The following is a 27,421-nucleotide window of genomic DNA, read 5'->3' as shown; positions in this document are numbered from 1 at the left end:
CTGGAGACCGGTCTACGCTGTCTGGCATCGCACGATCACAGCACATGGAGCCAGCATCTCGGTTGGGTGGAGTATGCCCACAACTCTCTGCCTTCCATCTCCACATGTATGGCTCCATTCCACATCGTTCACGGTTACCCTCCCTCTCCATCTGTAGTCACCGACTCCGCGGTGCCATCCGCATTGGCAGTAGTGAGACGCTGCGCTGCAAGCGGACCTGGGAAATAGCCCGTAAGACACTAGTGCACATGGGCAACTCCTACAAATCCGCGGCGGATCTCAAGTGAAGAAGGGCACCGGCATTCAAGGTGGGACAACGCGTGTGGTTGTTCACAAAGGATCTTCCGCTGTGCTCCCAGGTTCGTGGGTCCATTTACTATCACTAAGATCATTAACCCTGTTGCTGTTTCTATGAAACTCCCCAGATCGATGAGGGTCCATCCATTCCAGCCATTAGTCCCCCCGGTACAATGCCCAGTCGGACAAATTGCTGTGTGGTAAAAAAAAAAATAAAATAAATTATATATATATATATATATATATATATATATATATATATATATATATATATATATGCATATATATATATATATGCATATATATGCATATATAACATACACCAGGGGTCCCCAATGCCTCCATATAGGCAGTTTTTGTTGATCGCATGACTGAAAAAAAAACTTGCTTGTTTCAGGTGTGGTCAATATGACATTTGAGAGTTTGTTTTCAAAACGAGACATAGGCATTTTTTTCAGATTTACGAAACTCGCACCAAAATTATCCAACTTCGAATAGACTCTAAATTGCCCTGAGGTGTAATTATGAGTCTGACTGTTGTCTGTCTCTATGTGCCCTGCTATTGGCTGGCAACCAGTTCAGGGTGTACCCCACATCCTGCCCGATGACAGCTAGGATTGGCTCCCTTGACCATCGTGATGATAAGTCTAAGAAAATGGATGGATGGATTTTAAACCTTTTTTTTTTAATCAGTGATTACAATGATGAATGCTCACGTGTTCAGTGGCTTGAGAGTGAATGTTGGTAGAAGCGTGCTAAGGCTGGAGCTGCCAGGCAAAAGAGCAAGAGAAAGACCAAAGAAAAGGTTGATGGATGTTGTGAGGGAGGACAGTGGGTGTTAGAGAGGAGGATGCACGAGATAGGCTTAGATGGAAAAAGATGACACGCTGTGATGACCCCTAACGGGACAAGCCGAAAGAAAAAGAAGTGGTCGTAAAAACAGAACAAAAATTGAAGTATGTTAATATACAACTGCTAGATCGTTAGGACATTGGAGGGACCATCTTACCAAGAGGAATAGTCTCCAAAAGGTACAGGTAGCTGGCAAAGAAGTCGCTCCTCACTGTGTGATGTAAGTGAAAGGACATGCTGTGCCGACACATTGTGTCATCTGTCTCTTTCCAGCGATCCTTAAAAGCTTGGTGAACTCCCTTGTACTCGAGGTTTGGTGATGAGCTGTTTCCGTCTTCAAGTAAAATCTCCATTTCACTGTTTGTGGTCCTGTTACACTTTACTAAATTTACAGTTGATGGTTGCCAGGGGAGAGAAAGAGAGAAGTAATCCAGGTTTAGATGCAGTTTCTTCAGCTGGTGCTGGATCTATCAAGATGAATGTTCAACACGTTTCCTCACGCCAGTGATTCAATCATTCAGTCATATATGTATATCATTGGGCGGTGCTGAGAATATACTGCAAGTCTTACCGATCACACAGTTGACGCTCTGGGAAAAGAGTGAGAAGCTTTCTGTCTGAGGATGACTAAATTGAGCAGAGGTGAGTGAATTTTAGACTGTAAATTCCAAAGAGTTTAGTAGGTCACAACTCAACCTCTTGCTGCCATGTAATGTGGCTCCTAAAATTGGCACACATCTCATGTTTGTAGACACCTCCCATTTTATTTTTATAACAGCTTGACAGATATAGGAAAAAAATGATTTAGAGGAAAAATCTGAAATCAATTCTTATGTAATCCTTAAGAATCAGCATGGGTATCATCTAGACCAGTGATCCCCAACCAGTGTGCGGTGGCACATTAGTGTGCCCTTTGAACTCTTCTGGTGGGGATATTATCAAATTACACTCAATTCGTCAATATTTTATTTATTTACAACAAATAATGTATCTTTGTTCATTTCTTTATGGCTGTGACATATAAAGACAGACAGAACAAATCTTCTCTTAGATGATGGAAAATATATAATGAACTTGTGTGTCGACAAAAAGTAGATAGACGAGTTATTTTTTGCTTGTGTGCCATGAGATTTTTCAAATGTGAGATACAGCATTGGCTCAAGGAAGATTGGGGATGACTGATCGAGATAACTCTATTTTATTTCTGTAAGACAGATTTAATTGGTCTTACAAAATACATACAACCCCTTTCCTTTAGATGGAAAAAGATGATGAAGATGATTAATGTGAATGGTTGCAAAATATGTACATAGAATAGGGCTTCAAAATCATGAAAATCAAGCCCTTCTCTCTAAAATGTTCACTGGTGTGGGCATGGTCGCAGAATGCATTAAACATCGCCGTTCTGTCAACTCTATCAAATGTCACAAATCCTATGCCTCAATATACCACGTTTCAGTCATGAAAGGATATTTATTGAAAGCCTCCGTTGGGCGAAATATATCCCATGCTTTGAATCGGTCGACGAGAGGCATTACATAAGCTTACTTGTAAACTGACACTGCTGACAAGCACTGGGCTCGTCCATGACATCACCTCCTTGCTTATGTTTTGTTGGTGTTTAAATCCATATTAGAGACACACTTCAGGAAAAATCAACTTTATAATAAACAAAAGTTGACGCACTTCATTGAGCCTGTGGCTCACACTAAATTAGAGAAATTTGATTACACATGCCCTGCTACTTTTATACCCACGGTGCATTACATATGAACAGATTACAGGAACCTAAATTAAATAAATCACAGAACACTTTGAATTTAAGAATGGTACCAAAATGTTCGATAATTTATGGCATCCAGGTGAGATGCGTTTTTGGGGAAATGACATAGCTAGCTAGCTCACTGCATGTTCTAGTGGTAGAAATAGACAAAGCAATTAGAACCAAATACCTCGTAAATCATATTCCGATTCAGATTGAGATTTATTTCTCATTGCACCAAGAACAATGAAAAACTAAGGTGCAGACCATTCAGTGTAAAAACAAAAATACTATTCATTTATTCATTCATTTTCCCAGCCACATATCCTCACAAGGGTCATGGGTGTGCTGGAGCCAACCCAGCTATCAACAGGCAGAAGTTGGGGTACACCTTGAACCTGAAACTAAAGAAGTTCCATATTGTAGTGGGGATAGGGTCCTCTACAATTGCATTAGAAACCAGCTCACTAAAGAAATTAACATTGCAAAGAGGGATTATGCAGCTAAAGTGGAAAAACATCTCGGCGCAAATGAGTCCAAATAAGTGTGGCACGAATTACAATCGCTCACTAATTACAAGAGATTCTCCCCCCACCCCAGTAAAAAAAAAACAAGAGCGGGCTAGCTGATGACCTCAATAGCTTTTACTGCAGATTTGAAAAGGGCACTTTCACACCACGCTTTCACCAAGTCGCACCACTGTCCACTCCACCATTCAACATCCATGACAGCGACGTGAGGCAGGTCTTCAAACAACAAAAGATAAACAAAGAACCGGGCCCATACCTTGTGCCCCTCAAAGTCTTCACAGACCAACTTGCTCCTGTCTTCTCAAAGATCAGGTCTCTCGACCGCTGTGAAGTAACAACCTGCTTCTAAACGCTCCACAATCATACTGGTCCACAAAAAAGCTGCAGTCTCAAATCTTAATGACTACAGCCCTGTTGCCTTGACAACTGAGGTCACAAAGTTGTTTCAACACCTTGCGCTGTACAAACTCAAGTGCGTCACAGGTCCCCGGCTGGACCCATTGCAGTTTGCTTATCGAGCTAACAGGTCAGTGGATGATGACGTCAACATTGTCTGCACTTCATCCTTGAACAGCTCGATACTGAGGGAACCTATGCGAGGATCCTGTTTGTGGACTTCAGCTCTGCGTTTAACACCATCATCCCTGAACTCCTCTCCTCCAAACTTCTCCAGCTAAGTGTCTCACCTGCCAACTCCCAGTGGATCTACAACTTCCTGACGGGTAGGACACAGCACGTGAGGCTGGGGGACACCACCTCATCCAAGAATTTTTTGAGTTTTGAGTTTTGTATATCATCTTTGGGCGGCACAGTGGCGCCGCTATAAAACGTTGGCTTCACTCTTCTGAAGACCTGGGTTCAATCCCGGCCCTACCTGTGGGGGTTTGCATTTTCTCCCCATGCCTGTGTGGGTTTTCTCCGGGCACTCTGGTTTCCTCCCACATCCCAAAAACATGCAACATTAATTAGACACTCTAAATTGCCCCAAGGTGTGATTGTGAGTGGAGTTGTTGTCCGTCTCAATGTGCCCTGCCATTGGCGAGCAACAAGTTCGGGTGTACCCTGCCTCCTGCCTGTTGATAGATGCTCCAACACTCCTGCGACCCTTGTGAAGACAAGTGGTTCAGAAAATGGATGGATGGATGGATGGATGGATAAATACAGTGAAGAAAATAAGTATTTGAACACCATGCTACATTGCAAGTTCTCCCACTAAGAAATCATGGAGGGGTCTGAAATTTTAATCGTAGGTGCATGTCCACTGTGAGAGAGATAATCTAAAAAGAAAAATTCAGAAATCACAATGTATGATTTTTTTTTATCAATTTATTTGTGTGACATAATTGCAAATAAGGATTTGAACACCTGTCTATCAGCTAGAATTCTGATCCTCAAAGACCTGTTAGTCCGTCTTGAAAAGTTCACCTCCACTCCATGTATTATCCTGAATCAGATGCACATGTGTGAGGCCGTTAGCTGCATAAAGACACTTGTCCACACCGTACAAGCAGTAAGGCTCAAACTTGTAACATGGCCAAGACTGAAGAGCTGTCCAAAGACACCAAAGACAAAAATTGTCCAACTCCAAACATGGCTGGAAGGGGCTTCGAAGAAATTTCCAAGCAGCTTGGTGAAAAAAGATCCACTGCTGGAGCAATCATTAGAAAATGGAAGAAGCTAAACATGATGATCACTCTCAAGCCCCATGCAAGATGTCACCTCGTGGGGTCTCAATGATCCTAAGAAATGTGAGGAATCAGCCCAGGACTACATGACAGGAATTGGTCAATGACCTGAAAAGAGCTGGGACCACTGTTTCCAAGGTGACTGTTGGTAATACACGAAGACGCCATGGTTTGAAATCATGCAAGGTAAAGACGTCCCCCGCTTAAACCAGTACATGTCAAGGCCAGTCTTCAGTTTGCCAATAACCATTTGGATGATACAGAGGAGTCATGGGAGAAAGTTTTGTGGTCAGATTAGACCAAAATGGTACCTTTTGGTCATAATTCCACTAACCGTGCTTGGAGGAAGACGAATGATGAGTTCCATCCCAAGAACACCATCCCTGAAGCGTGGGGGTATCATGATGCTTTGGGGCGGGGGGGTGGGGGTCTGCACATGGGATAGGACGAGTGCACTGTTTTAAGGAGAGGATGACCGCGGCTATGTATTGTGAGATTTTGGGTAACAACCTCTTTCCCTCAGTCAGAGCATTGAAGATGTGTCGTAGCTGGGTCTTTCAACATGACAATGACCCGAAGCATGCAGCCAGGAAAACCAAGGAATGGCTCTGTAAAAAGCATATCAAGGTTCTGGCGTGGCCTAGCCAGTCTCCAGACCTAAACCCAATAGAAAATTTTTGGAGGGAGCTGAAATTCCGTGTTTCTCAGTGACAGCCCAGAAACCTATCTGATCTGAAGAAGATCTGTGTGGAGAAGTAGGCCAAAATCCCTCCTGCAGTGTGTGCAAACCTGGTGGACAACTATATGACCCGCGTACTTTGTGACCAATAACAAGCTCAAAGGGACTGAACCCTAAACTTTCCTGAACTGATTCCTGACAGCAAACAACAACAAATGCACACCCTCATCACAATCTTTCTCTGTCTCAAAACAATTAGTCTTGATCATATTCTTCAAAGTTAGATGAATCCTCTCCCCAATGCTCCTTGCGACTCTGGATGATGAGCACTGGACTTAACCTGTTCTCTGCCCAACTGATACATTGCCTATTGAAACACGTTGGACATAAAATTTGACCCCTGATCAAGTTGGACAACTTTTGGCAACCCATTTAAGATGACAAATTTCATCAAAGGCTTGATGATCACAGGAACAACAATCCAACAGATAGGAACAACCTTGGGAAATCTGGTAGAAGCACACATGATAGTGAGAAGATACTGATTACCGGATCTGGTTCTTGGCAGTGGACCAACACAATCAATGATAACGTCACTGAAAGGTTCCTTGAAAGCCGGTATAGGTCTTAAAGGAGCAGGAGAGATTTTCTGATTTGGTTTACCAACAATGCATGCATGACAGGTCTTACAAAATTCAGCAACATCTTTCCTTAAGCTGAGCCAAAAGAAATGTGCTAAAATTTTCTCACAAGTTTTGTTTCCCCCCAGATGACCTCCAAGGGACTTTCATGTGCCAATGAATGGACATGCTCTCGAAAAACTTTTGTAACAACAATCTGATCATGTAATTTCCATTCATCCTCCGGAGGAATTTCCGGCGACCTATACTTCCTCATCAAAACACCATCCCGGAAGTAATAAACTGGAACCTTGATAGCCTCTTCAAAAGAAAAAGCATTGGTTGCTAAATTCTGCAGCACAACATCATCACTCTGTGCACTAATAAGTTGCTTCCTTGACAAAATGTGATCACCACTCGCCAAATTTTCCGACTTATCAGTCGGACCTGAAGAGATTGAAGATAAGTCATCAGCCTCTGAGGCTGAAGAATGAACCATTAATGTATCTGATAAAAAAAAAAAAAAAAAAAAAGAATCATTTGGCAAAGAAGTCTTGGAAGAAATGTCTTTTGACATCAAACAAGTCACTGCACAAGACGGAAAAATATCCAGAAAGTCACACTCCAACTTCTCTGTACTGGGTAAATACTTGAGACAAACAGTAATAATAGCCGCCAACTCAAGCCCCCATAAGATCGTTGCTGATCAAGAAATCAACACCCGGAACTGGAAGAGAGTCAAGAACATCAACCTTGATGGTGTCAGAAACCAGATCTGAAGTCAAATTCACAAAATGTAAAGAGAAGTGCCACTTATACCCTGAAGAATAACATCTCAGTTAGCTGACGACTCTGCAAAAAAAGGCAAAACATCCTTCAAAATCAGAGATTGAATACCTCCAGTGTCCCTCAGAACAGTTTTGGGCCTTAGGGTAGAATTATCTCCCATAAGTGAACTCTAACTGGTGTGTATAAGAGGCAAATACTTCTCCGGAACGTCAGAATCTTTTTATTATTTTTATTATTTTATTAATATAAGTTTATTGTCAGAAAAAAAACCTCTCCACAGAACCACCTGGCAAGGAAGGCTGAAGTGCAATAGATACACAAGCATTTGGGGAACTAGTGGAGTGATTTTTGTACTTCAGCTTTTTTCAAGCAGAAATCAAGTAACCAGGCTAATTAAAATAAACACAGACAGGACCAGAGCCTCAAAAGCCACGAGAAGACTTGGGTTTGGAAGAGAATGTAGAAGAATTTGAAATTGCTTTATCACCACTAGACCCTGTATGATAAGCAGTCTTTCCCTACAAAAAGCCTTTTGGTGAAAAAATTGGAATTACCAGGAGACTGAAAAGAACTCTTTTGAGTCCAAAATTAATTAGCTGCAAACACCGCTGCATCATGAAAGGCTTTAACATTCCGTTCATCCAAATAAATGCTGAGATCAGAATGAACACACTGCTTAAGTTCCTCCATCAAAACTAACTCCCTCAAACTCTGCCAATCTGAAACCCCCTTTGAACTACAACACCTATGAAACAAAGTTTCCTTTTCCCGAGCAAACTCTACAAAGCTCTAACTATCCCTTTTTTTGAGTATTTCTAAATTTTTTATGGTACGCTTCGGGGACTCATAAGCTTCCAGTGGGGTCTTTTTGAAAAAAAATCAGAATCAGAACTTTGTGTCAGGAACGGGGCTCGAGGTTGGACCCAAATGCACGACTCAAGAGACAAGCAGACAGTGCAGAGGAAACCTTTATTCGGTCCAAGGTCTGGGATCAGGCAGACAGTCCATACAATCAGAAGTAATTGTACAGCAGGCTTACGAGGGTGGTCAGTGGACAGGCGTGGGTTGGTACACGGAGAGCAGAAGTCAGGCAAACAGGAGTGCGGGAACGAGGCATCAAGGACGACGATCTGGTGGAGGACAAGTCGTCCCCTGGGTCCAATTTATACTGGGAGGCATTCAGCTGGGACAAGGTGCTGACTAATTGGCTAGCCACGCCCAGCCTGGGCAGGAAGCCAGGAACATGACAGTACCCCTCCCTCAACGGCGGCCTCCTTCACCCGCGACTCGACCGCCCAGGTAAAGCCGGACACGAAGCACGCCTCTGGCAGGATAGGAGCGGCCTCTGATTCCGTGCACTCCCCCTCGTGGATCCGCGAGAGGGCATCCAGCTTGCCGTTCTTGGAGCCTGGGTGGAAGGACAGAGTAAAGTGGAAGCGGGTGAAGAACAGGGCCCACCTGGCCTGGCGGGCATTCAGCCGCTTCGCAGTCTTCAGATACTCTAGGTTCTTGTGGTCAGTGAAGACCACGAACGGCACTTGCGAGCCCTCTAGCCAGTGCCGCCACTCCTCCAACGCCTTCTTGACCGCCAGCAGTTCTCGATCTCCTACGTCATAGTTCCTCTATGCCAGGGTCAGCTTCCAAGACAGGAACGCGCAAGGGTGGATCCTTCCGTCTTTGGGACTCCTCTGAGACAAGATGGCTCCGATTCCCGAATTAGATGCGTCAACCTCCACCATAAACTGGCGATCTGGGTCCGGAACAATGAGGACGGGCGCGGCGGTGAAACTTGCCTGAAGCCTGTTAAAGGCAACCTGGCAGGTCCTGGACCACATGAAGACGTTGCGTGGCGAGGTGGGCGCATATCCTAGCGCATCTCCCCCTCTGCCAGGACGAAACCCAGGAAGCTCGGTGGAACTCACACTTGTCCAGATTTACGAACAGCTGGTGCTGCAACAGACGCCGGAGCACCTCGCTGACCTGTTGGATGTGAGAGTTCAGATCTGATTAAAAGATTAGAATATCGTCGAGATACACGAATACGTTCTTGTTCAGAAATTCCCTAAGAGTGTCATTAATGAAGTTTTGAAAGACGGCCGGGGCATTTGTCAGTCCAAAAGGCATCACAAGATACTCATAGTGCCCTGTGCGGGTGTTGAACGCCGTCTTCCACTCATCTCCTTCCCGAATCCGCACCAGATGGTAAGCGCTGAGCAAATCCAGCTTGGTGAAGATCGGGCTCCCTGAAGGAGTTCGAATGCTGTAGCGATCAGCGACAAGGGGTACCGGTTCTTGACTGTGATGTCGTTCAGTCCTCGGTAGTTGACGCAGGATCGCAGCGTGGAGTCCTTTTTCTTGACAAAAAAAAACCCGCATCGGCTGGTGAGGATGGGGGGCGAATGAGTCCCGCTGCCAGCGAGTCCTCGATGTAGTCCCTCATGGCTTGATGCTCTGGTCCTGTTAACGAGAACAGTTTCCCTCTGGGGGGAGAGGTGCCTGGCAGGAGTTTAATCGTGCAGTTGTATGACCGATGTGGCGGCAGAGACTTTGCCTTAGATTCAGAGAAGACCTCCCGGAGGTCATGGTAGCAGGAGGGCACCGCGGTCAGCTCCGGGGCGGTACTAGGTTCTGTTAGCCGAACGGGCGCGACTTGAATAACCTTATTTTCCTGGACAGCGAAACAGCAACTGCGACAGTCCTCTCCCCAAGTCTTGATCTGACCCGTGGCCAAATCTATGTGCGGGTTATGTTCTTTGAGCCACGGGCTGCCCAGGATGATGTCGCTACTACGTGCGTTGAAGACATGAAAGCTAATACGCTCCGAGTGAGCGTCCGGAAAGCTCATATGTAGCGTCGATGTGTAACCCAACAAAGGAACTTGCCGTTGGCGGCATAGGCGATACGAAGCCGTTGCGTGGGGAAAGTTGCTGCCCCCAGCTCCTCCACCACGCGGTGATTTATCAGGTTTGTGTCCGACCCGGAATCTATGAAAGCAGTCACAGTGCATGCACAGGAGTCCGTTCCCAAGGTGAGGTGAAGAAGGGACCTCCCTGACTCCGCCCCGGTATACCGCACACTTACCGGAGTAGAGATCCTGATGTCGGGGTGCTTGGGCGATCAAGTGTCCCAGACGCCCGCAGTAAAAACAGCGACCCTCCCGTCGCAGGTGCAGACGCTCCTCCGCTGGCCCGTCGAGACCCTCCACCTGAATGGGTTCAGCCGTGGACAACTGGGCGGCAGCCGGACTGGACCCCTCCCTATCTCCCTCAGTCATCGCCGCTAGTTGATCCTCCATTACTAGTCGCTGGTCAATCCTGAGGGCCAACACGATGAGTGCGTCCAGCGAAGAAGGGAGATCTACAGCGATGAGGAGACCCCGGATTTGGGGGTAAAGCCCCTGGAAAAAGGCGTCGTGCAGGGCGTCCTCGTTCCATCGACTCTCGGCGGCGCAGATCCGGAACTCAATCACGTAGTACGAAATGCAACGACGACCCTGGCGAAGCATCAAGAGGGAGGCCGCCGCTTTATGCTCCTGCGCCGCATACTGGAACACCTGGGTGAGTGCGCAGATGAATGACGTCCAAGAATGACAAGTTGCTGAGTTACGACTCCATTCAGCCGTGGCCCATGCCTCCGCCCTTCCCGTCATGTGGGAAATGACAAACGCGATCCTAGAGCGGTCTGTGGGAAAGGCGGAAGCCTGCAGTTCAAAATGGAGATCGCACTGAGCGAGGAAAGGCTTGACGTTCCCCGAGTCGCCTGAGAATCGTTCCGGTCGGGAGAGCGGGGTAACGCTGCTAAAGGGGAGCTCCGTGGAGAGCGGTGCGGGCGGAATCGGTGAAGTGGCCACCGTTGGCGTGGCAACCACGCTAGCCTGGGGTGTTAGCCACGGCTCCAGCCGGGTGCAGATCTCATGGAGCTTCTTGTTGGTTACCTGGAGAGCAGCCTCCTGCTCCACCGGGCGTCTGCCCTGGACTTGCAGGGAGCAACGGATAGCCTCTGAGTCGTCTGGGTCCATGTTATGGCCAGATCGTTCTGTCAGGAACGGGGCTCGAGGGTGGACCCAAATGCACGACCATATGCTCAGAATATTAGGAATGATTTGGATTTATATTTTGTTAGGTTTGTACTTGTATTGTTTTTCAAAAAACTGTCCTGACAACAATTATTAATAATAATCATTGTGCATATGTCAGGACAGAAGTATCTGCAAGCAACAGTATGGTTTCATGCCTAGAAAGAGTACCACAGATGCACTATTTGCCTTGAGGATGCTCGTTTAAAAGTACAGAGAAGGTCAGAAGGAGCTACATTGTATCTTTGTAGACATCGAGAAAGCTTATGACAGAGTACCAAGAGGGGAAATGTGGTACTGCATGCGTAAGTCTGGTGTGGTGGAGAAATATGTTTGAATAGTACAGGACATGTATGAGGGCAACAGAACAGCGGTGAGATGAGCCGTTGGTGTGTCAGAAGAATTTAAGGTGGAGGTGGGCCTGCATCAGGGTTCCGCGCTGAGCCCCTTCCTATTTGCGGTGGTAATGGATAGGCTGACAGATGAGGTTAGACTAGATTCCCCTTGGACCATGATGTTCACAGATGATATTGTGATCTGCAGTGAAAGCAGGGAACAGGCAGAGGAACAGTTAAAAAGATGGAGGTACGCACGAGAAAGGAGAGGAATGAAGATTAGCCGAAGTAAAACGGAATATATGTGTGTGAATGAGAGGGGCGGAGGAGGAAGAGTGAAGCTCCAGGGAGAAGAGATGAATAATGTGGACGACTTCAAATACTTGGGGTCACAATAAAGAGCAAAGGAGAGTGTGGTAAGGAAGTCAAGAAATGGGTCCAAGCGGGGTGGAACACCTGGCGGAAGGTGTCTGGTGTTCTATGTGACATAAGAGTATCCGCCAGGATGAAGGGCAATGTTTAGAAAACTGGTGAGGCCGGCCTTGATGTCCGGATTAGAGACGGTGGCTCTGAAGAAACGACAGGAAGCAGAACTTGAGGTTGCAGAAATGAAGATGCTGAGGTTCTCGCTTGGAGTTCGAGGTTGGATAGGATTCAAAATGAGCTCATTCGAGGGATAGCCAAAGTTTAATGTTTTGTCGACAAGGTTAGAGAGAGGAGACTTCGATGGTTTGGACATGTTCAGAGGCGAGAGAGTGAGTATGTTGGTAGAAGGGTTCTGAGGATGGAGCTGCCATGCAAAAGACAGAGAGGAAGACCAAAGAAAGGTTGATGGATGTTTTGAGGGAGGACATGCGGACACTGGGTGTACAATATGTTTACTCTTTAGCGCAGTCATCACTCATCGAAAAAACTCTTCCATATCGAACAACATTCTTACAGTGTTTCTTCTGTTTTGTTTTTTTCACATTATTTGAGGGTGTGGGTAGACTACCACGGTCCCTTGAGCTGAGAAGGGATTTATTCTGGCCTTTTGTCCATACTCTCAACTAACTAGCATAGCTGGGGTTTGGTTTAACAGTCTGACCAAACCTGGTGATGACTGGAGTTGGGTATTCAGGGAAACCAGGGGCGTCAGCAGGAGGACTGGGAGTGGTTCAGTCCTGCTCTGCTGGCTCACGCTGTCCATCTTGATCCGTTGGTTGAGGAACCTCCATCTTTCGTGGTGATGACAGCTCCTGGTTGACCAGCTGATCTGGTGCCGGTTCCGTCGTAGGGTGTCTCCTTGCTCTGTCTCCAGTGGAAAGGAACGTGGCACAGCCTGCTGGGGCTGCACAGTGTTGTCCAAGCCTTTTCTGCATCGATCATCAATCTGACTTTGTCACCGATGGAGAGTGATGGTAGAGGCTTGGTGGACTACCTGCAGTTGTAGCATTTCTCGTAGGACTGTTTTGCTTTCGCGTCATTTCTCTGGACAGTATCTAGGTTAGGCTACGTTGGCCGCAGGCTCTCTCTGAGTATGGGGAGAGTTGTACAGATTTCTCAGCCCATTAGCAACTTGGCAGGACTTTGCCCAGTTGGCTCTGTTGGTGTTGAACAGTACCTCAGAAGAGCTAGGTCAGGGTTGTCTTGCTTGAGAATCCCCGTTGCAGTCTTCCCAGCACATTCTGCCATGCCGTTAGATTGTGGGAAATGAGGGCTCGAAGTAATGTGCTGGAAGTCATACTCAGCTGTGAAGTTTTTGAATTGTTCGGCTGAGAACTGAGCGCCGTTATCTGTCCTAAGCTCCTCTGGAATCTCGTAGTATGTGAAGATCCTTTTTCAGCCTCCGTATGACTGTTTCTGAGTTTGTCTTTGGTAAGTCTAGGATCTTGAGCCATCTGGAGAAGTACTCTATCACAATTAAATAGTGATGACCTATGAACTCACACAGGTCAGCTTCAAGCTTTTGCCATCGTAAATCTGGCGATGGTGCGGATATCAACGGTTCTCTGTTCTGGCTCGGTCGGTAGATGTTGCAATGTTTACATGACGTCACAATATTTTTTACATAGTTGCCAATGTCTGACCACCCCACGGTGCCACTATACTGTTCTCGGGACTTGGTTAGGCCTTGGTGGCCCTCGTGAATCTTCTTCAACATGTAGTCTCTCATACTGCTGGGAATCACAATCTGCTTGCCACGTCGCAACAATCCCTAAGTGAGCCTCGTTCTTTGAAGTAGGTGCTTGCTTTGACAGCTACACACTTCGAGTGTTTTCGCCACCCGTTTTGGATGTACTTGAGGACACACTAGAGTGCAGCATCTGTTTGTGTTTGGTGTTTTATCTGCTTGGTGACTGACTTCCTCACTCTCGGGTTGTCCTCAACTGAGTCGACGTATGCTTTCACCTCTGCTTCAAGGTCACTTGGTTCAGCGCCTTCTTTGAGTCTGATTTTCATTGGTGCTCCTTTTAGAGTGCCCAGGCCACTAGATGTGTTGATCTTGTCAATGCACTTAATTAGGCCCAGTCAGGTTGCCACTGTTCTGCTCAGAAGATTTTCCCCATTAGTTTTAGGTACAACCACACGAAAGCAGCAATTTCGCAGTTGCCCACTGATATTGGTATTTAGTTTAGCTAAAAACTGCCTCCTTGTGGCCACTGTGCCTCCTGGACTCAGGAAAGCATTCTTCACTTCTTTGAGTTGAGGCTTGCTTTCTCCTCGTGAGTCGTATGGGGCTTCAGACATGATTGACGTGTCTGCACCGGAATCTATTTCTGCTCCTGTTCGAATGGTGTGCCATGGTGGATCATCCTCTGCAATTGACCCCTCCCTACAGGGCCCTTAACCATGCCTCCTGAAGTGACGTCACGCCACGTGCGCTGACGTCAGACAAACAATTAGCAAAAATATCGGCGCAGCAAGAAAAGAATAGAGCGAAACTGTCCGATTTACCGGCTGATTTCTCACTCGCATTCTTAGCTAACAGTGAAATATCGTTGAAAAGCAGACAGCAGGGTTTCAAGTATTTCAGCGAGCGGTATTTCAATGGTATTTACATGCATATCAACGGAGAAACCATTGATATTAGTGCAAGATCTTTCTAGAGTCAGAGGAAGACCGAGAAGCCACATAATATAATATATTATAACCCAAAGACGAATTCATCATTGACAGTTTCCTATTTTCGTGTTACATATCACACTTGTGTGCAGAATCTGTATATGTATCTGTATAGCCGTTTGTGAACCACCGTATGAAGGAAAAGAAGGCGAGGCTTGATTTACGAGTTGTTTCTCTCGTTTTCTTTGTGTAACGTCACACGCTCCCCTCAATAATTATTCTTGAATTAGTGCCGAACCTACGTAAGTCCCGACCGAGTACGACAATCACTACTTTAGTGTTCTCAAACATCCTTCCTTCAGTCTTGGTGTCTCGGTGCACATGGAAGGCTTTTAGGACTGCTAGTCCGGTTTAGCTTAGCTCACCGCCGAACAGAGACACGTTTGTGCAGTCAGATCATCGCAAAAGATCGCTCAACACAGATCAAGTGTGACAATCATTCACACGTAGCTATATTATGCAAGCGAAGAACTGCTAATTCATTTATATGAGACATGTATTGAAAATCAAATATAGGGCATAACTTTGTGCTAACACAGTCCGGGTTACCCTAGCCGCGTAGCCGCGAACAAAGCGACACGTTTGTGCTGTCAGATCATCGCAAAATATCACTCAACACAGATCAAGTGTGTCAATCATTCACATGTAGCTATATTATGCAAGCAAAGAACTGCCAATTCATTTATATGAGACATGTATTGAAAATCAAATATAGGACTTACCTTCGTGCAAACATATCTGTTCCGGTTGATGGATTCAGTTGATCATGCGGTCTTCCTCAAAGTTTTATCCATCAAAGACATTTTCCGTACTCGGTCTTCTGTTCCGGTTGATTTTAGATGGATTCAGTTGATGATGCGGTCTTCCACAAAGTTTGATCCATCAAAGACATTTTTCGGACTGGGTCTTCGGTTTTGGAAAGGGTACGAATTGAACTCCACCAACTAGCCTTTCAGGATACCTGTCGTCACTATTATAAAGTCCGTGACTACACCTCTTAACCATATCGATTGTTAAAGAACCCAAATACGCGATAAAACGCCAACAGAAGCTATACTGGACCATCCAGCGTTGTCTGAGATTTGAGTCTGAGATTATGCAGATCTCTGGCCTCTGATTGGTCAGTGACGCGCATTGCGCAATTTCTACGGAGGGGGCAATTGGTGCTTCTTTTTGTTCAAGCTCTACTGAACTTAGAAACACAGTGTCACTTTCATCAGCTTTGGTTATTTGTTGTACAGATTTTGATTAGCACACTGCTGCAAATTGCCCAATTTTGTTACACTTCATGTATTTTTTTTCCTTTTGCATAGCACTGTTCGGCCTCGGTATGATTAGTCCCACATCTTGTGCACGCACCATTTTTTTGTCTTTTTTTTTATGTTTATCATGCTGTCATATCTCTTAAGTTCAGTTTTCCTGACTGATTTTACATTGTCCACGTGCTCTGCGCCATACTCTCTCTCTGTATTCTGTGACTTGACCAATTCACAATGTCTGGCTGTTTCAATGGCGGTCTCCAATGTTAAATCACTTTGCATTTACAGTCTTTGTGACAGTTGTTTATCACGAATTCCAATCCCTATGCGATCCTGCATTTGCTCTTCATTTAATACTCCAAAATTCCAGCTTTCCCCTAGCTCATAAAGTTGCGTGACAAATGCTTCCACACTTTTGCCTGGAGTGAATCTTAGCACGCTCATAGATCACATTCCGTTTCGGAATGAAGTGCTCGTCGAATTTAGCCATTACAACGTCATAAATATCTCCATTGATTGCATTAGTAAACATGAATGCATTGAATATTTGCTCAGCCTCCGCTCCCATGGAATAAATGAATGCATTAACCTGCACTTTTTCCTCTTCCCCCATAAACAATGAAGCAATCCGATACGTACTGAATCGTTGCTTCCAGTCAGGCCATACTCCGGGCTTTGAGAAGTCAAACTGCTCTGGTGGAATAAACTTTGCTTTGGCAATGCACACTTGGGCTCTTTCTTTTTCACGTCTGACATTCCATTGCTCAAATCCACATTTCTTCTGACACCATGTGGCGTTTACACTGCCAAGTAATGCAAGGTGGATGACGTTATGTTTCTAACTGCATATATTGAAGACCCGACCAACAGCACATCAAGCACAGAGAGGCTCCTTGGCTAACTGACATACACACATCACACATCATGGGACTCAGGACTACATCACAAAGGCGCAATATTGTGCCCTTGATCTTTTACTTGATGACAGACACCTCAGAGGAACTAGAAGCAGCCAAGAAGGTCATCTTATGGGCCGTTCAGAAGGATATCTATCCAAAGGAGATCATTGGACTGGAAAAGGAAGGAGTGATTCCCAAAACCAGCACACTTCTGAACCTTGACCCTTCCATGGATGATGGCCTCATGTGGCCATCACCACCTCCTGGACGGGAACATGAGGCGGTGGCGGCCCCATCACCATCTCCTGGACAGCAACGTGAGGCTGCTGTGGAGCCATCGCCACCTCCTGGATGGGAACGTGTGGGTGTGCCAGTTGCCATCGAAGCAGGAAGGGAACGGGAGACGACCGTGGGCTGGATGCCGACGAAGCAGGAGAGTGGAGCGGCCACGGACCGGTCGCCAACGAAGCAGGAGCGTGAAGCGGCCGCGGGGACCGGTCACCGTACGGTACTCCGGACACGGACGAGAAGCGGCTGTGGAGACGTCGCCACCCTCCTGTACAGTCACGTGAGGCGGCGGTGGATATGTCTCCACTGACAAGTGAGCTCGGCTCTCGGCAGCGGATCAGTGGCCACTGAAGTGTGAGCCTGCAGTGAAACAGCCAAAACCGCGACATGGGCTTGGCGAGGTGGCGGATCCATTCCTACTGCGACGTGCGCTTGGCTCGGTAGCGGGTCCGTCGCCACTGCAGCGTGAACGAGAGTAAGCAATGAGTCCGTTGAAACCACGACGTCGGTGTAGCTTGACTGCTTCTCAAATCCCTGCCGAACCTGGGCCGTGAGAGCCGCCAGTTTGGTGCTCTGCCACTCTATCTCCGGCCGCATTTCGCGGCAGAACACCTTGTGATTTGGCGACCCCTCCTTCCTCTGGACTGGAAGCTTTGCCACCGACTGCGGGTCTGCTGGTTTGACCGCTGCCGGTGAGGTGTGGGTGGACGAGGACTGTGTCTTTGTTGACACGCAGCGGGAGGCACAAGGGAGCGCCCGGCCTGGACCTGTACCTGTACCATCCATCCATCCATCCATCCATCCATTTTCTTCACCGCTTATCCTCACGAGGTTCGCGGGGAGTGCTGGAGCCTATCCCACCTGTCAATGGGCAGGAGCCGGGCTACACCCTGAACTGGTCACCAGCCAATCACAGAGACAGACAACACACCTAGGGGCAATTTACAGTGTCCAATTAATGTTGTAATGTGGGAGGAAACCGGAGTGCCCGGAGGAAACCCATGCAGGCATGGGGCATGCAAACTTAACACAGGCGGCTCCGGGATTGAACCGGGGACCTCAGAACTGTGAGGCCAATGCTTTACCAGCTGAGCCAGCGTGCCGCCCTAGTGTACCGCATAATGCAATTTCAATATGTAGGTTGAGGCTACTACATTTCTGGGTGAATGCTTTCAAAGGTATTGGTTCGGATGATTACAGTCAGCATTATGCTAAATTGTGTTGATCATACTAACGAAAGAGGTGTACATTATTATTTTCATTTTTGCAAACGTGCACATAACGATCACTTTGTGGGTATGAGAAAAGCAAGTGCAAACCGAATGTGTGAAAACCAGAATATAAAGGAGACTGATTCATTATAGAGTAAGGGAGGGGGGGGAGATTCAGTTCGGTTTTCAGTTGCTTTCGTGGGCTGACAGAAAATACAGATTTTGAGAGACATGCATGGCATTCACACACGAGTATTATGTAGGCCCCTGGCCCGAGAGAATACTTCTGCTTCACAGAAATTAGTTATTGCTAAGTAGGTGTGAAATTCTAAAAGGTATCCAATACCTACCAAGAACAAAACGATCTGTGCAAACGCTGATTTAAGGGAATGATTTGGCTTTTAGATCGGCCCTGCTGATACGAAACAGCCACAGTTGTTGCCATTTGGTTGATAACTGCTCATTTTTCTCACACGGGTTCTTGATCACAGCAGGCAGTTGAAAGAAAGATGCTTTACAACGCCCACTTTCATTTGAGCAACCGATAACATTGCAGTGCACCCCCATTCATAAGCCTTTCTGAACTAATTTCTGCTTAGTTACAGTTTGTTGACTCTAATTCACCCATCCAAAATGGCGGCCGTTCTCTAAACCGGAAGGCATGTGATGAAAACTATCTATAGTACCCACTGATCTTAAAAAAAGACTGGATAGCTCATTGGCCACCGTAGTTGAAGTCGCTGGAAGCAGATATCTGCCATCTTGATACTCTCAAAACAAACTTGCCGACTTAGCGATTAACGCTGTTAATTGCCAGTTTCGTGGCTGTGAATATGTATTTACATATTCAGCGTTAACACTTCAGACAAAATGTGGAATACATTCCTAACTAAAACATACATGGATGTCCATTAAAGCCTATCTTACTGGTATGTTTTGAAGTTAAATTCCGGATCATGCTGGAGTATGTTGGGCTGAGTGGCAGCAAGCCTCCAGGTTTCACTTTTTGAAGGGAACTTTTTTTCTTTTCCTGTTCACTTCTGAAAAATCTTGACATCCGGTCATGAAACATTCAGTAAACTCTGCATAACTTGACACTGTTTAGGATGTTGACTTACACGAAACCTTTTCAGTAGTATTTTTGGAGACTGGGACATCACTTTTAATGTTGAGTTACGGTATATGTCACCCTATAGTACGTTTCTTTCAGCTTGTCCCTTTTGGGGTCGCCACAGCGTGTCATCTCAGATGAACGCACATTTATGTTTGGCACAATTTTTACGCCGGATGCCCTTCCTGACGCAACCCTTCTCAGGGAGTGGAGGCCCCAGGGGGATACGAACCTACAACCCCTGGTTTTACAAACCAGTGCTCTAACCACTGAGCTAGGGGCACTATACACTGTTGAATAATGCAGGTTTTAGTGTATTTTCAGTTCCATGTTTTTCTGCAGACAGTACCAACATGCTCCTGAAATCAAATATTTCCATGAAGTCTGAATTGTGGCTCTAAAAAGGTTATTTCCCAGTAACTTGGGAATAGTTTTGGCTCGAACCACATTTAGACCTGTTCTTGGTCTCGGTGAATGATTGAATAGTTCGTGTTTTATGTCCTGCTTAACAGTATTTCAGTCATATGAGAACAGTATCTACGGGTTGCAGGGTCCATTTCTAGAGCCGTTGTCTTATGCTACCTCACAGAAGTCATTTGCCAGAGACACAGTATAGCCGGCCCCCTGACAGTCACATATGATAATACTGACACACTGCCAACTAGTTGCTGTTGTGATACCAATTACTGAACTTCAAATGAAACAGTGGCAGCTATCACTCTTATCTTTGGTTTGACGACACTGACTCAAACCTTGTCTGGCAGTATTTGGGGTGGGTGGTTTTGGGTCATACCAATCATATCGTACCTATCATTGAATAACTGGTGTTTGTCTTGGATTACAGTATTTTAGTCCTTTGATGATGGTGTCTCCTTGTGGCAGGACAGTTTTCCAATGCTCTTTATCTGCTGCTGCCTCCCGAGACAACTACCCAAACACACCCAGCAAGCCCCCTCACCCTGTCACATTATAGGCCTACAAACAATGGGCCAACCAGTCGCTGCTCTAACTCCTATTGCTAAGTGCCACGCGAGACAGACAGCTTCCGCTGTTACATCTAGTCTTGTCTCAGACTTTTTAAACCTGGATCTCCCAGCCTAGAAGCAGATGCTCTCAAGGCTATATCATTTCTATTTACACCAATAACAAATGTAAGCCACAGCTGTACAAGCTATGCTGACAGGATGCCTTTTATCTAAATCCTATTTGTAATTCATTTACAGGACTCGCACCTGGAGTTTTGCTGCAAACTCTCTTCCTGCTTTGAAGCGCTGAAATAGTGTGGATATACTGGGGGGGGGGGGGGGGGGGGGGAAATCCCACAAATTTAGTCTACTTTATTCAGTTCCTGGGGCTTCTCTGGCTTAATAAATACATATCTGACAGAAATTTGGTATGCACTCTTGGATGGAATGCTTTTATTTCACATAGTGCTTCACAGCATATTTTTGGAAAAGTTAACGTCATGCAAATCGTGTTATATGTCTTTTCTTTGCCCTTAGCCTTTTTTGCCTTACCAAGTCGAATTAAAACTCGTTCATGTTACCAGAACTGAAAACTGTCAAGGTCACACGACCAGTTTTAATTCTACATGACAAACTTTAATGAGAAAACCCCCGCCATAATCCAACCTGTAAACCATGTCCTCCATGTGTTTTGGGAGTACCAAGGTGGCGGACAACTGGCTTCACCAATCGACACACCGCTAAGTGTGTGCGCGCTATTCAGTCTTTTTTTTTTTAGGTCAGTGATAGTACCGGAAGAAATGTTTTGCCCCAACCGGAAGTAGAAGCCAAATTACCACGTGAAAGGGGCCTGTGCGCGGCTTCGTTTTTTATTCTACGTCATTGGTTGTTCAACTGAGTCAGATCGAGTTCTGCTCCGTTTGTTGGCCTGTGCAAAATACTCGTGGGCATTCCTTTCGTTTCAAAAGATGGACAAGCTGCAAACTGGGGATCCGCGATATCTTAAAAGGTAACGGCTTCTATGCTAGCTTTAAAATTATTGTGAGCACATTGGAAATGATGCATGATAATCTGAAATCTTCGTTACCACAACCGACACATGAGCTCACCATCTTTTAGATAAAGCAAGGCCATTTGAAATTTAAGGGGTCACTGACAAGATTGGTGTAATTTATTCTAGTCTGTTCACGTTAGCAGGAATCTAACTCATTACGATGAATGTTGTAATTAGTGGCACTCCTGTTTGCTTTTAGTCAACTAACCAGTCCCATCTTGTTTTAATGGCAGACAATGACCATCGCCGGGTGTAATTTATAAATCAGAGTACCAATTGTTCTCCCCTTTTTCATTCAACCTTTATTGAATCAAAATCAAATCAAAAGACTATCATTTTATGACTGTGCATACAACGAAACAACGATCACTACTCCACAAGGTCCTTAAAACAATATTAATACAAGACAATAAAACTTAGTAGATGTGAGCTAATGCCACTCAGATAAAATATTCACAATCGAGGCACAGGTATTGGAAAAAAAACTAAAAAAAAAAAGGTATTCGCAGTCTTATTGGCCATGTCTAGGAATTGGTACGATTATTACCCCTTTGTACTCCGTTATTGCACAGAGGAGTAAGAAAAGCAAAACAAAAGCGGTGCAGTTGCATAGATTTACATTACAGTAGTGAGAAAGCGTTTATACTGTGGTATTGAGTTCAAGATCTTGTCTTTGAGTCTGTCAGTTTTGTGGGACCTGTAACGCCTTGTCGAGGGGAGCAGGTTAAAAGGTGGTGACCAGGGTGGGAAGAGTCCTTAGCAATGCTTGTAGCGTTGCTATAGTAGTGAGAGCTGGCAACGTCCTCCAGAGAGAGCTGCCAGTGATTTTCTGGGCACTGTTAATCACTGTTTGCAGAACTCTCATAGGCGCAATTATTACTTCTGCAGGAATTTAGGGTTTAACAAAAAAAAAAAATCCCCATGTTGGGGGGGGGGGATATTTTTTGGGAATGTTTTTGCATGATAACAGATTTTAATCTGGTTTTAAAAAATAAAACTTTTAATTTAGAGCAGGGGTGTCAAACTCATTCAAGTTCAGGGGCCACTTGTAGGACGATCTATTACACAATGGGCTGGACCGGTAAATCATGGCCTGTGTATACCAAGATATACAGTGAAGAAAATAAGTATTTGAACACCCTGCTATATTGCAAGTTCTTCCACTTAGAAATCATGGAGGGGTCTAATATTTTCATCGTAGGTGCATGTCCACTGTGAGAGAGATAATCTAAAAAGAAAATCCAAAAATCACAAGTTATGATTTTTTTTTTTAAAACTGTGTGATACAGCTGCAAAAAAGTATCTGAACACCTGTCTATCAGCTAGAATTCTGACCCGAAAAGACCTGTTCGTCCGCCTTTCAAAGTCCACCACCACTCCATGTATTATCTTTAATCAGATGCACCTGTGTGAGGTCGTTAACTGTATAAACACTTATCCACCCCAAACAATCAGTATCATTAGTGGAATTATGACCAAAAAGTTCAATTTTGGTCTCATCTCACCACTAAACTTTCTGCCTTGACTCCTCTGTATCATCCAAATGGTCATTGGCAAACTTAAGACGGGCCTTGAGATGTGCTGGTTTAAGCAGGGGAACCTTCCGTGCCATGCATGATTTCAAACCATTACGTCTGAGTGTATTACCAACAGTCAACCTTGGAAACCTTGGTCCCAGCTCTTTTCAGGTCATTGACCAAGTCCTGTCGTGTAGTCCTGGGCTGATTTCCACCTTTCATCATTGGTCACACCAGTTGATATCTTCCATGGGGCTCCACTCCGATTGAAATTGACCATTATGTTGAGCTTCTTCCATTTTCTAATGATTGCTCCAACAGTGGACCTTTTTTCACCAATCTGCCTGGCAATTTCTTCGGAGCCCTTTCCAGCCATGTGGAGTTGTACAGTTTTATCTCTGGTGTCTTTGCACAGCTCTTTGGTCTTGGCCATGTTACAAGTTTGAGTCTTACTGATTGCATGGTGTGGACAGGTTTCTTTATACAGCTAACGACCTCACACATGTGCATCTGATTCAGGATAATACATGGAGTGGAGGTGGACTTTTAAAGGCCGACTAACAGGTCTTTGAGGGTCAGAATTCTAGGTGATAGACAGGTGTTCAAATACTTATTTGTCGCTGTATCACACAAATAAATCGTTAAAAATATCATGCGTTGTGATTCCTGGATTTTTCTTTTATTATCTCTCACAGTGGACATGCACCAACAATGAAAATTTCAGACCCCTCCATGGTTTCTAAGTGCGAGAACTTTGAATATAGCAGGGTGTTCAAATACTTATTTTTGTCAGTGTATATACTGCTTGTGTCGTTGTCAGTGCGTAGATTTACAAGATCAGTGAGGGATACCTAAACTGTAAGTAGATTATTTCTTTATTCTGATTCTTATTTTCTTCACTGCATACTTTCTAACGTAAACATTTTTTTCACAATTGTTTTCTTCGTTTTAATACAGTCATAAATTGTACAAGGTCAACATCAGTATTGATCCTCCATCCATCCACCGCTTTTCCGGGTCAGTTTGCGGGGGAAGTAGCTTCAGCAGGGATACACAGATTTCCCTTTCCCCAGCCACTTCATCCAGTTCTTCCGGAGGGATCCCAAGGCTTTCCCAGTTGTACTTTGTCTGGTCCTATCTGCCATGGGTGACCCAACAGAACCACATCATCTGCAAAGAGCAGGGATGCGATGCTGAGGCCACCAAAACAGACACCCTCTATGCCTAGAAATTCTGTCTGTAAAAGTTATGAACAAAATCGGTGACAAAGGGCAGCCTTGGCGGAGTCAAACTCTCACCGGAAACGAGTTTGACTTATTGTCGGCAATGCGAACCAGACTCTGACAGCGGTTGTACAGGGACTGAAACACTGGTATCAGGGGATTCAGTACCCCATACTCCTGAAGAACCCCTCCACAGGACTCCCTGAGGGACACGGTGGAACGCCTTCTCCAAGTCCAGAAAACACATGTAGATTGGTTGGGCAACCTCCCATGCACCGTCGAGGATCCTGCCGAGAGTATAGACCTGTTCCACTGTTCCACAGCCTGGACGAAAACCACATTACTCCTACTGAATCTGAGATTCAACTTCCCGACGGACCCTCCTCTCCAGTACCCCTAAGTAGCCATTACCAAGGAGGCTGAGGACTGTGATCCCTCCATAGTTGGAACACACCCTCCGGTCACCCTTCTTGAAAAGGAGGACCACCACCCCAGTCTCCCAATCCAGAGGCACTGTCCCCAATGTCCACGCAATGTTGCATAGGCGTGTCAACTAGGACAGCACCATAACATCCAGAGCCTTTCGGGAAAATCTCATCCATCCCTGGGGCCCTGCCACCAAGGAGCTTTTGAACCACCTTGGTGACCTCAACCCCAGAGAGAGAAGAGCCCACCTCAGAGAACCCAGCGTCCTCGTGGGAGGAGGTCTTTGAAGTATTCTCCGACTCACAATATCCTGAGTTGAGGTTAGCAGCGCCCCGTCCCCACTATACACAGTGTTGACGGAGCAGCACTGCTCCCCCTCCTGAGACACCGGATGGTGTACCAGAATTCGTTCTCCATGGCCTCACCAAACTCCTCCCATTCCCGGGTTTTTGCCTCAGCAACCACCAAAGCTGCATTCCGCTTTGCCAGCCAGTACCTACCAGCTGCCTCGGGAGACCCACAGGCCAGAAATGCCCGATAGGACTCCTTCAGCTTGACAGCATCCCTCACTGTTGGTGTCCACCAACATGTTTGTGGGTTGCCGTCACGACAGGCACTGACCACCTTACGGCCATAGCTCTAGTCGACCGCCTCAGCAATGGAGACTGTGTCCTCATCAAACTGCGACCACGGGTGTCCTGGTGCCAGGTGGACATGTGGACAATCTGTGATGAGCACAGATGTCCAGGAACAGCAACAGAGTCTGGTTCGCATTGCCGACAATAAGTCAAACTCGTTTCCAGTGAGAGTTGGACTCCGCCAAGGCTGCCCTTTGTCACCGATTTTGTTCATAACTTTTACAGACAGAATTTCTAGGCATAGAGGGTGTCTGTTTTGGTGGCCTCAGCATCGCATCCCTGCTCTTTGCAGATGATGTGGTTCTGTTGGGTCACCCATGGCAGATAGGACCAGACAAAGTACAACTGCAAACTGACGAGTGCAAAAATTGGTATATATATCTCAAAATATTAAAGGCAACTCATTATACTATTAGTATTACTAGATCTATATCTAAGATAGTGAGTCGAGTGTATCAGTACAACACTACGTAACAAGTTTGAGACTGGAACGTTAATAGTTATTACTACAGATCAACTTCTTTAACGTGTTGCTGTACGGTGTAGAAATTCTAGGATATGTTTTCGTGTATATTCTATATCTATACTAGAATATGTATAATGTGGGAAAAGGACAATTTTAGATGTCTTTTTCCTCAATAGTTAACTTAGTTCATTTGTATTGAGAAGGTGTCATATCTTAATGACAAATGTGATTTTGTTCTATTCAATGATAGGGGGATGGGGGGCAAAAAAAATCTGGGCTTGGCCCTTGGAACTCGTGCCCAATTTTTTTTTTTTTTTGGTCAGGACCTAGGAATTTTACTTTCAATTTTTGTCTGAAATCTTTTCACAGATATCGCCATAATGCACCACAGACATCTATATTTTCACAAATTTCCGGAGGGGGGGCACTCCCCCGGACCCCTAGCAGGACTTAACACCTTCAGTGCTCTCATTTGTATTTTCAGGAATTTTGGCGAAAGTCCACTTTCATCTCGATTTTTGTCTCGATGTGGCAGCAAATATGTTTCCATGCATGGAGGACACGACTCCCTGTCCTAATTTGTTTTTTCCAATCATAGTAAATGAATGCGCGTTTGTGTAAAACCAGGCGTCATTATTTTAAATATTGGTATTAGTCTTGAAAAAATCTTGAGTGGGTCCTTAACTTTCAACAATGCTTTGTTTGATCGGCAATATGGCGCCGTAAACAAAAATCACATGATTTTTTATGACGCAGGTGCACGATCACTATAGAGGGGATGAGGCACAGCTGACCTCTATTCGGGATGTTGAGAGTCAGTGGGGCGAATACTTAGAAGACCTCCTCAATTCCACCAACACGCCATCCCATGAAGCGAGCATGTCTGCTCTGAGGCGGGCTCTTCTATCTCTGGGTTTGAGGTCATTGAGTTGGTTTAAAAGCTCCTTTGTGGCAGGGCCCAGTGGGTGGATGAGATTCGCCCAGAGTTCCTAAAGGCTCTGGATGTTGTGGGGCTGTCCTGGTTGACATGTTTGATTAAAAGGATCGGTGCTGGTCGGCACTCAGGAGACAAAGACAACACTCAACAAAAGACCAACGTTCCCAAATGCTATTTAGCCTCAATAACTGGCATATTTTTTTCGACCAAATCCAAGTACTCAAAACACAGTTGCGTGAAATCAATCATATGAGCCCCTTACCTATGCCGAGAAGGTGGAGAGCCGATCACCCAGGTAGAGCTCCGCTTGTCAACCAGCTGGGCGTCCGTACGAAACCCGCAGCAGACTCTACCTGTTGTACTCTGCATCTCTCTATTATACTTTTCAGTTGCGTGCGAGAGAAAGGGCGGGTGCCCTACCCGTCCCACCTGGCGCCGCAATGTTTGTTTCCTGATTTACTATTGACACCTAAGTGTGTCCTTCAGGCTCTGAGAAACATCTTACGCAGCCATAACTGTCAAGACATCCCACAACAATGTTCGTCTTTGGTATGCATGCGAACAAGATAGTGAAACGGTCCAGACGTCTTGACCAGAAAAACAAGTGAGTGAAAAACAACTTATATAACCATGGTTGCACCATCCATTCGGGTATTCAACGGTTATGGGAAGCATCACTAATTAACACTCCTCTCATT

General features: G+C 45.6%; 1 protein-coding gene across 3 annotated transcripts in view; it reads right to left on the bottom strand.

Annotated features, from left to right (window-relative positions):
- Nucleotides 1-17,076, bottom strand: part of ntmt2 (N-terminal Xaa-Pro-Lys N-methyltransferase) — a 69,226-nt gene extending 52,150 nt beyond the window's left edge. For 2 of the 3 annotated variants that reach the window (XM_061826179.1, XM_061826182.1), the window contains exons 1-2: nucleotides 1,721-1,845; nucleotides 1,307-1,531 (exon numbers count right to left, since the gene is read on the bottom strand). In XM_061826179.1, the coding sequence (XP_061682163.1) occupies nucleotides 1,307-1,502 (196 nt within the window). In that variant the 5' untranslated portion in view covers nucleotides 1,503-1,531; nucleotides 1,721-1,845. Of the gene's footprint in view, nucleotides 1-1,306; nucleotides 1,532-1,720; nucleotides 1,846-16,627 lie in introns of those variants that run through there. The other variant, XM_061826180.1, reaches the window with a different exon arrangement.
- Nucleotides 17,077-27,421: the final 10,345 nt, after the last annotated feature.

Source organism: Syngnathoides biaculeatus, chromosome 7 (genome assembly GCF_019802595.1).
Source record: "Syngnathoides biaculeatus isolate LvHL_M chromosome 7, ASM1980259v1, whole genome shotgun sequence".
In the NCBI taxonomy this organism is placed as follows: domain Eukaryota; kingdom Metazoa; phylum Chordata; class Actinopteri; order Syngnathiformes; family Syngnathidae; genus Syngnathoides; species Syngnathoides biaculeatus.
The sequence above is the reverse complement of the archived record's forward strand: the minus strand, read 5'-3'. Positions and strand labels throughout refer to the sequence as shown.